The sequence below is a fragment of the Papaver somniferum genome, chromosome 5 (genome assembly GCF_003573695.1).
Source record: "Papaver somniferum cultivar HN1 chromosome 5, ASM357369v1, whole genome shotgun sequence".
NCBI classification, from domain to species: domain Eukaryota; kingdom Viridiplantae; phylum Streptophyta; class Magnoliopsida; order Ranunculales; family Papaveraceae; genus Papaver; species Papaver somniferum.
Genome location: NC_039362.1, coordinates 201,390,604 through 201,401,647, shown reverse-complemented (window position 1 = coordinate 201,401,647; position 11,044 = coordinate 201,390,604). Strand labels below are relative to the sequence as shown.

Below are 11,044 nucleotides of genomic sequence, written 5' to 3'. Positions count from 1 at the left end.
CATTTGCAGGTGGATTTATACTAGCAACAGGGTTTATCCATGTTCTGCCAGATGCTTTTGAGAATTTAACATCACCATGTCTGAAAAAAATCCATGGCCCATGGGGTTTCCCATTTACTGGTTTTATAGCTATGATGTATGCTATTGGTACATTAATGGTGGATACATTTGCAATTAGTTATTATAAGAAAAATCCATTACAAGTATTATCCGATAAAAGAAAAATCAACAGATCAAACAGTTGAGCTACATGAATAAACTTGATTGAAAATTTTAACCCAATAACAAACATTCAATCTGAATTAACTTGTAAAAGTTATTAAAATTAAGAAAAACCCACTGTAAGATTTATTACCTTGCAATTATCCAAATCAATCTTCAGAAAAGCAGCTTTGAATATCTCAAAAGATTGTGCAACTTCTGTAAGTTTTGGATCCAGTTAATAGTGATAAAAAATTCAAATCAAACATGAAATTGAGAACATAATTATCTAAAATAACCACCAAACAAGCAATTCAGTATATCAATTGATTCAATTCTAAATCAACATGATGAACCCTAATTTCCAAAATGCCCCGAGTATTTTTGATTTCATAAACCCTAGTTTTAATTTCGTATCATTCTAATACGTAACATAATAATCAAAGAAGAATAAAGAGTAAATATCATATAAATTAACTGTTAAGTTATTTCTTTTACTGGTGTGGTGGTGAACTGGTGATGGTTCATGATTCGGCTGTTCTGTTGTGGATCTGTGATTGGCTAAATCGAAGAACAAGAAGTAGAAGATGAAGAAGAAGAAGCGAAGAAGGAGAAGAAGGAAAGGTGGTGATTGAGTGGTGCGTTGAGAGAGATGGCGGTGAATATCTTCACTGAGAATCGAGAAAGGAGGAGTAGCCGAGAGAAAATAAAATGGGAAAGAAAGACGAGAAGATAAACATGTAAACTAATAGCCTAAAACGGATGGGTATGATTACAAGTACACCCCTAGGCTATCGGATGTCGGATATTAACCTAACGGAATGACCCCAATCCGATTCCGATTCCGATAAGAGGTATTATCCGATAAGCTATCGGATTCCGATATCCGATATCCGATATGTCGGATTAAATCCTATAGGATGTCGGATTTTCGGAAACGGATATCGGATTTCGGCTATCCATTGCCAGCCCTATTATCGGGTCTACGCGTCAGGTATGAAAATCACTAATGGGTCTAATATGGGACCCGAAACTTGACTCGATTAAACCGGTTTCGGTTCGATTACGGGTAAACGGGTACCAATTGGCAGCCCTAACTGTATCTTTTCAATACAGTTCCGCAATCATTTCTTTAAGCTTCCATTTTCAGGGCAACTGTTTGGATGATGTAGCGCAATAATTTTTGATTGCTCAAATTTTATCTCGAAATGCTTTTGCATTTGCTCACTAGTAGGATGATGTATGTTAGTTGTCTAGGCTCAGTCTTACCCTGACAGGCCAACACAGTGAAAATACGTAGGATTCAATGTTTGTTTTTGCTGATTCGGCTAGAGTCAGATGTTAGATCGTTTGTTTTTTTTTTATTTTGAGTCAGATCTGATTCGCGATCTGACTCAGACCTAACACTTGACTCACGTCATTTGAATTAGAGAATAAAATGTCCCTGATTCATGGGACCAAACTACTGACTCACATATTTTTGAGTCAGATAAGTTAAATCTGACTCAAAAAACAAACATAAATCCAGATGAGTCGGGTGATACCAGACAGGCTCAGACGACTCAGATGAGACATGAAAAACAAACAAGGTTAGACCCTACCACTTGTGGCAGAGGCAGTTAAATGGTCTCAAACCTAACTTTTATGAGATTTTGAAACCCTAAGCCTATTTTTGCTATCTTGCTCCCCTATAAATAATTTTCTTCCTCTTAGTAGAGTTTATGGCTCCGCTCCTTCCTACATCGAAAATGTGTGAGATGTGCACATCAAAATTGTCTTTCCGATTGTTTTTACCGTATCCATCATAGTTGGCGGTTAACTAGTCTAAGATAATAAATACACTTTTGCGATTGGTGCTTCTATCTGGTAAGCAATTCGGAAAGATCGGAAATTGGTGTTTCTATCTGGTACACTTTTGTTATTGGGAGGAGGTTTTAGGATCAGGGGAGTGGAAAACTCGTAATTGACTCACCTAATACGATCTGTCCAATATTTTTTAATGAATCGGACAAAACTGTCCTCACCCAAAACGCTTAAGCCTCTCAAAAATCGAAACAAAATCTTCTCTTCACTGCTTCTTATTCTTCTGCACTGGGAAGAATAGAAATATGCCCTAGAATTTTTTTCTCAATCTTAACCAAATCATATATGAGGGAAACAAGATATCATGGGACGACATGAAAAACCGGTATCATCTTCACAAGCTCTCTCCAAGTAAGTTGAATCTAAAAATAAGAGATTATTTTTATTAATTTTTTTCAAAATCCAAAATTCAATAAGAATATTCGTTAAGAATGATTCTTTGATTGATTGATTATGATGAATGTAAAACTTTATTTAAGATACTGGTCAGGTGAGTTTCAGGTTATCTAAGTATGTTTTGGTGTTATGTAGATTTCTAGTCTCTGTCTAATCTAAAGAATCAAACGACATTTTTACCAACTTCTAATTGATTCAAACGCAACTTTACTAATTCTTATTAATCCAAATTACCCAGTGCCTAAATATTTTTAAAGAATTTGATTTTATAATTTGACAGTCAAAGTGGTACTGCTTACTTTCAATTAGTAAATTTCTAGTTCTAGAGTTTGGGTTTTGACGACAGCTTTGTCGACTTCTAATCGTTTGAATCAAGTTAAAACGGCAGCTTTCAATTCCACAAGGTTGTTTGAAGCTCATCAATTTCGCTTAATTTTGCTGCGATATCTTGTTAATATAGGTGGGTAACAAAAGTTTAGTTATTTATGAAGGTTATACAGTAACTAATACCATGTCTTACATTTCCTGCTGTTTTAGGTTTCCCGAAAGGCAGACGAGAAGGTCATCAACATCAATTCGAAGAGGTTGACAAAGATACTTTGGTAGAGAGTGATAATGCGAGATGGTTCTATTCATCAAGTTGCTCAGTACACTGCACCGATTGAACGTTTTGATGTGGTTGAATGGCATAATCCAAATAGAGTGCTAAGAAAATTTGGTGTTATTCAAGATAAACCCCAGGGTGTTTTCCTGGATAAATAAAAGGGAAAATTAGGCGTAGGCCCCAAAAAATAATATTCTTATTGTCAGGCCCACAATTAATTTTAGATACCGTGACACCCAAAATAATCCGAAATTATTAAGAATCAATACATAACTCGTTATGCATACTATTTTTTCAAGCATAACTCGTTATGCAGCCTAATTTTTCAGGGGTATAATTGGCAACGTCACTTGGATATAACATATCTAAAAATCAACGCCTTGGAATTTTACAAATTTTATATCGTTGGAAATCTTTTTAAGAGAGCTACACAACGAGTACAAACAACAATATCAAATTTTTGTTTTTCACGAAAAAGTCGGAGGTGATCATCGTTTTAAGGAAAATTTTCGAAAACTGACTACATATTCATTATGCAGCCTCCAAAACAGATGCATAACACATTATGCAGAAGCATAACGAATTATGCATCCATTTTCTCGACTGCATAACAAAGTTATGCATCTATAACGAGTTATGTAGCCATTGTTTTGGTTGATTTTAGTCCGTACATAAAAAATTGATGCATAATTGGTTATGCAACCATATTTAAGGATGCATATCAGGTTATGCATCCATTTTCTCGATGCATAAAAGATTATGCAACAATTTTCTGGTTGCATAATGCATTATGCAGCCGTATTTTGGATGCATATCAGGTTATGCATCCATTTTCTCGACTGCATGATGCATTATGCATCAATTTTCAATTCCACACAAAATAACAAAGATGTCGGCTAATGTGTTATGCATCCATTTTTTGACTGCATGACATGTTAGGCACTCATAACAACATCTTCTTCTTCTTCTTCTTCGTTGTTCATCATCCAAGCTCAAATAAGCTTTATTATTATTCCCTGTATTTTCTAAATCTCAAATTAACTTTTCTTCCTGTTCTACTTGATTGAAACAATTACAAAACCCTATCTCCATCTCAGAACACATCTCGGATCCATCTTCTCAATCATAATACCTAATTAAAAAAAAAACCATTCATACATCTTTCGGAAATAACAAACAACAAGATCTCGATTCATCTCATAACATCACCTCAAACCCTAACTTTCGATTTCATTCATCTATTGTTTCCAATCTTCATGTGATTATACTGTCTATCAATATTATTGATCGTAAGTCACAGTTGGGAGGAAGAAAAAAAAAATAATTGAAGAAGAAATTCCCGTGAAGAAGAAGAAGAAAAGATACGAAGAAACCAAATTATATAAATTGTGGGTTTGGGAGAAATTTTCTCACAAAAATTGGGTGCGCGCGTGAACTTTTCCGCCCGTGAGTTTCACGGTGTAGAAAATCTGTAGAATGGGTCTCCCTGTAGTTTTCACTAAAAAAAAACGATTTCGAAGCCCATCGGTTTCAAGTCTTATTATCCTCATTTGGCTGGATATAGTTGGAGTGCATGGGATACAAGTTTCATACCCAAGCTTAGTTTACAGTGTAAAGTTGTAAGTACATGGGATTGTGAGGATGGTTATAAGAAGTGGGTTTCTTCAGTTTCTCACACCCGGGTAGCTAATCTTAATACAAGGTTTCCTGCTAAACCTTTTATCGATGAACAAGAAAGCAAAGTTGCAATTATTGTAAGTTGTATTTATTTATTTTTTTGCTTATTTTCATTCTTGATTATAGTTGATCTCTCTCATTAAATTGGCTCTTATTTGGTTTAGAAAAGGAACGTTGGAATTATTTGGAAGTTTGTTTTCCGCTCTGGAGCTGAAGATGAGCCGATAAGCTTTTCTAGAAAAGCTCATTTACTTAATATGCTTGAAAATTATGACAATCCTGAGGGATCAGATCTTTTCCCCGATTCTGACGAGGCCGTGTGTGTTGGAAGTTCGCTACCACCCCGACAGAAGAAGAAGAAGAAACGCAGGAACTGACTTTAAGTTATGGATCTCTACTTGTCAATCTTTTGTATTTCAAGTCTTTTGTTTCCTAGTTACAACAACTCAAAAAGAGCTTGAAATGTTACACCTGCTTGACTTTATGCAATGGTTTTCTTGTTAAACATGCTTGTATTAGATCATGCAGTAATAGGCATTGTCATGGAGATTCACGAAGTAAGATTTGGACTAAATTCGGCAATCCAGGATTTTATTTTGCACTCTCGTTGTACCTGGACAACGTGAATATTTTTTTTCTCGTTCACCAGACACAACGAGAAGCAAACAAGTCCACTTATTTTCAGTTTACGGAATTCACGTTTGTTATGGACAGTGTGAAAAAAAGATTTCTCGTTCTCCAGACTCAACGAAAAACAAACAAATCCACTAGTTTTCGTTTTATGAGACTCACGTTGTCTCTGGATGACGTGAAAATAGGATTTCCCGGCATCCAAACAAAACGAGATTCGAAGTGTTCACTAGTAAAACTCTATCTATGCATTTTGGACCAAAAATTCAAAGCTTCCCAACATATATTGAATTGTAAGATTCAGGTAACACAAAAAAGTTTATATATTGATTAATAATATATATGCATTTCACGAGTTTTTTTATTTTTTTAAGTGCCCTTCATTGGTGAAAGCTTCAACAATGATAAACCACTCTCAAGCATTTTTAACCATTCGTTTTTATCTATTCCTTCCTTCAATTCTTCTAACAGATTTTTACCCCACCTAGGCTCATAATAATGCCTCTTCAATTCTATATTCCTTAGCATCGTCTCTTGCAAATACCTACAGGGGTTATGATGCTTTACTTTGAGAGCAATTGCTTCAACAACACGTGATAACCGGAAGCATATCTTGTGTAGCAGCGATGAATTTCTGGAAGAAGAAAAAACAAATGGACGGTAAAACGTTGTTCATATATATGCCACCCTCACTGAAGTGGTAGAGAAATAATGCATTTCTCCATCACTACGGTAACAGTGAAAATTTTCATTTCACCGTTGTTTGGGTGACAGTGAAACATTGATCTGCACCGTCTTATAATTCACATTTTTAACTCAGAACGTGAATTTTTGATTTCTCCTCTATTGGTACCAATGAATCAAGGTTTTGCAGACTGATTATTTTTGATATATACATACACCAAGAAAACTGAAAATCATGTTTTGATCGTTTGGATACCTGGGATTATTCGTTTCCAGCGAACTCATGCATATTCGATGAAAGAGATTCACGGAATGGAGAAGGAAGTGCTAAGGATTGAATATCAACTTCCCAACCTTCAAAATCTTTGTATTCACCTGTCATTATCTTCGTAACATTTCAGTAGCAAAGTATTCAAAATCCTTACGATATCACGTTTAATGATCATAAAATAATTTGGTCCACAAAATATAAAAATGTAAATCACTCTTAAATCAGTGAGTCAATTACGAGATTTCGACTCCCTGGATTCAAAACCTCCCTCCCTATAACAAAAGTGAATCGAAAAGCTAGGAGCTCTCAGATCTTTGAAAACAAGCATTCAAGTGGGCTTTAAAATTGTTTTATACTGGTTTAACCTTTATCATAACTTCACAAAGGAGTTAGAGATTGAAGCTTCTCCAATTACTTGTCAACCTGATGAAATGACTGGTCGACTGGCTAACTGGATGCCTCCTGCTATAGTGCATGTTGTCAAAATCTATGTATATGTAGAAATGGTGATTATACTTGTGCAGCTGTTGATACTTGATAGAGATAAGAAGAGTAATGGGAAGGGGCTTGACCAGTTTTTTACACCGGGCTCAAGTCCAAAGTTCAAACATGTTTTCCAGCCCAACTTAGAATAGGTTTTGGAAAAGAAGAGTTTTTAGTTTGGGGAAATTAGGGGGAGACCCAAAAAAAATAATATTATTATTGTCAGGCCCACAATTAATTTTGGGTACCGTGACACCCATAATTATTTCTTTGACACCCATAATTATATGAAATTATTAAGAATCAATACATAACTCGTTATGCATACTATTTTTTCAGGCATAACTCGTTATGCAGCCTAATTTTTCGGGGGTATAATTGGAAGCGCAACTTGGACATAACATATCTAAAAATCCGCGCCTTGGAATTTTAAAAATTTTATATCGTTGGAAATCTTTTTAAGTGAGCTACACAACGAGTACAAACAACAATATCAAATTTTTGTTTTTCACGAAAAAAATCGGAGTTGATCATCATTTTAGGCAAAATTTTCGAAAACTTCATACATAACCATTATGCAGCCACCAAAAAAGATGCATAACGAATTATGCAACCATTTTCTCGACTGCCTAACAAAGTTATGCATTTATAACAAGTTATGTTGCCATTGTTTTGGTTGATTTTAGTGCGTACATAAAAAATTGATGCATAATGCATTACACAGCCATATTTTCCAATGCATAACAGGTTACGCATCAATTTTCTCGATGTATAATGCATTATGCAGCCATATTTTCGAATGCATAACAGGTTATGCATCGATTTTCACAACTGCATAACATGTTATGCAGATATTATTATTGTTTCATGACAAGTTATGCGGTCTTTGTTTTTGTTGGTTCCGATAGTGACAAAAAATTTGCTGCATAACATGTTATGCAACCGTTTTCTGGACTGCATAACAAGTTATGCGAAAAGAAAACAAAAGAAAAAAACTGCAGATAGTGTTATGCAACCAATTTCGAGAACGCATAACAAGTTATGCAACAAATTTGTAGATGCATAACAGGTTATGCAACCATTTTCATAGCTGCATAACAGATTATTCAACCACTACGACCAAACATCAACACCAATATGACCAAATACTTCCGTAGCTTCCCAACCAACAACAACAACACCTCTGAAAAACGATAACTAAAACTACAAAGTACCATAACAACTCTGAAAAACGCAACAAAACAAAAGCATTATTGTTCACTGAAATGCGAGATACCAACTTTTCAGGTTCAGGAAACTCTAACACATCTACCAACTGCGTGTAAGATGAAACATCATTCGAGCAATTAAACAACTCATCTCTTTGCAACAAGTTTTTCCATGAAGCTATCAACTGCAACCCAGCAATACCGTCAGTTCCATCTTAACTTCAATGTCGTCAGTTCCATAATCACCTTTTTTGTCAGTACACTTTAGTCTTATAGAAGAATTCACAGCAGACTTCATAAAGTCTGTCTGTAACCGACCAGAATTGAGTTGAGAAGGAGTTTGAGACAATGTTTCATTTGTGTCAATGTTCTGGGACATAGAAGGAGATGAAAATGAAATTAAAATATCTTAAGAAACTTACTTGAATTCTTACCAAGGATAAGGCGGTGAACTCTCCCCATGGGTAATGGTTGTAGTTACACTTATCTGATGGCCATTAATCGATAGTAGCACAAACAAAATGATCATAGGTCTCAGCAACCTTTGTAGCATCCCTAACAACAACTGTTGCATATGTAGTTTCTTGAGCAAAAATCACAGGGAGACAACAAGTAGTATAGAGAAACAAAGGCACCCAAAAAGCCATCAGTAGACAACAATTACAATTCCTTCAAACACTAGGTAATTACTCGATCAATTTAGCTGCACGAAAACAATTCAAGCTAGTTACAAATGATTTTCATAATTTTAATCAAATTTTTATCCAGAACAGTTCAAAACTGCAATTTTTAGATTTAGAAGAACATCCAAATTTCAGATTTTTTTTTTGTTTTGTTTTTTGTTTTGTTTTGTATTGATGTAATCAAATCAATCTTGATCTCCCCTTCATAGATGAACAAAACCCATTTCATAAAATTCCACTAAAATCCATTTGCAACTAATTTATGATACATCTAAACAAACAAACAAAACAAGCTGATCTTTATCTTCAATTTAAAACAAAGGAAATGGATTCACACCAACATGATTTTTACAATAAATGAAAGAATTCAAGAAGATTGTTACCTCGTAAACCGGAAATTCAGCATCTGAAATCTGAAATACTATAGAGAATTGAAGCTGCTGCTTTGTGTCACTGTCACTGTCACTGTCTCTTTCTATTTCTTTACATTCTCATGTGCTTGTATTTTAATGAAAATTCCAACAACTCCCAATTATATCTGTTTTAGAACCTAGCTTCGCTGCTGCCAATTGATTCTTCTCTTGTACTAGCAATCGACGCCATGGATGAACCTCTTATGATCTGTTTTTGTTGGAGACGCCTGGTCTCGAGAGAAAGTAATGAAAAATCCATTTCAGTTTGAGACTGAATTTCTGTTCGGTCTCTCAAATCTCCGCACAAAACTCAGCCTCTATTTATATCTGTTCGTGTCTCTCCTCAAAGCACAGATCGAAACCTAGTAAGCATAATTGCGAAATTAAAATCTAACTAAACCTCAAAAAGAAAAATCGAAGGCCAAATCCAGTTGAAGGCGAAGATCTGTCTCAGATCTATAATAACTTGACAACCTGCATTTCTTTGAGATATGAATCGGGTGATTTCAGAGTTTTTAAGTTGGTTTGGAAAGAAGAAAAACGAAAACACAATTTCTCAAAATTATGGGCCTGTACATAATTTTGTCAACCAGAATGGGTGCGCGCCTGTAATATTTTGAGCGTGGGTTTGACAGTGGGAGAAATCTGAAAAATAAGTGTGACTGTAGTTTTCACTTTTAGTTTTTCTCTATCCGGAGAGAGATATTTAGTAAAAACACTCCAAACAAAACCTGTTGCTTTAATATTTAGTAGCATAGATTAGTATAATTACCCTTTTATCTGTAATGACCCTTTTGTCAAAGGATAAAACAGGAAAAATAAGATTTTTTTTTTTTATAGAAAACTACTTGCTTTCGGTTTCCTAATCTGAGAGGATACCTCAAGGCCAGTGCCTTATATAAAGCGGACGAGAGATGAATGTACGAAGGAGATTGCAAGAGCGGGAGACAAACAAGCTGCACTTGTTAGATTGCAACAGCCGGAAAAGAGATGGATGTGCGCATCAGATTCTCAGATGGGAAATCATTCCCCCTTGAATTATGGTATTTTGATACCATACTAGAAATCAAGAAAAAGATCCGAAAATATTTAGGCATACCAATCTTCAGACAGAAACTATACGATTCCAATGGCCGTGGCTTAAGAGACGACCGCGATACCGAATTTTATAACGTTATCCAAGGAACTACGCTTCTGCTGCAGGATATTAATCCTGGACACAAAACTCGGGACAGCGATAATGAAGATGAAGATGACAACAATTATACAGCTTGTTCGTCAAGAACTATGATTCGGTTGCTTATAAAAGTTGAACTGACGAAGAGAAAGTTTAAGCTTGAGATGGAGCCAAGTGACACAGTAGGATGTCTGAGAGCCAAGATTCGTGAATACGAAGCACTTCCGATTATTCGACTCGTACTGAGTTCAGGTGCGGCGTTAGGTGATGATAATAAAACGTTGAGTCATTATGGATTGGTGCCATATTCTAGAGGTAATAACAGTATTTGCCGTGATCATCAAGTGAATGTAATTATCAAATCTTTGAAGTTTTAATTGAACTAAAACGTTTACACTAGTGAATTCGCTTTTATTTTTCGAAATTCCAGGCCCCAAGTCTGGCTAACCCTGAATGTACATATCCAATATTTTCCACCGCATATTGTGTCATTGCTAGGCCTGCACATGGTTCGGTTCGGTGCGGTCATAGCTAAAACAGTTCACCTAATTGTGTTCGGTGCGGTTATCACAATTAAAACTGTAGCCGAACTGTTTAGTATTCGGTTCGGTTTTTAACCGCACCGATACTATTCGGTTACGGTTCGGTTCGGTTTTCACCTATACCCTGCACCTGTACATAAATACATTCTGAATTTTTAATAAACTGATCCTACATGTCTACATTCCATACTTAAGTCTTGACAAGATAACCA

The 11,044-nt window shown here is 35.5% G+C and overlaps 1 protein-coding gene across 1 annotated transcript; it reads left to right on the top strand.

The window, feature by feature from the left end:
• Positions 1–10,103: 10,103 nt before the first annotated feature.
• Positions 10,104–10,667, top strand: LOC113280575 (ubiquitin domain-containing protein 7SL RNA1-like). Its single transcript, XM_026529185.1, has one exon. The coding sequence runs from the start codon at positions 10,104–10,106 to the stop codon at positions 10,665–10,667; it is 564 nt and encodes a 187-aa protein (XP_026384970.1).
• The last annotated feature ends 377 nt before the right edge of the window (positions 10,668–11,044 follow it).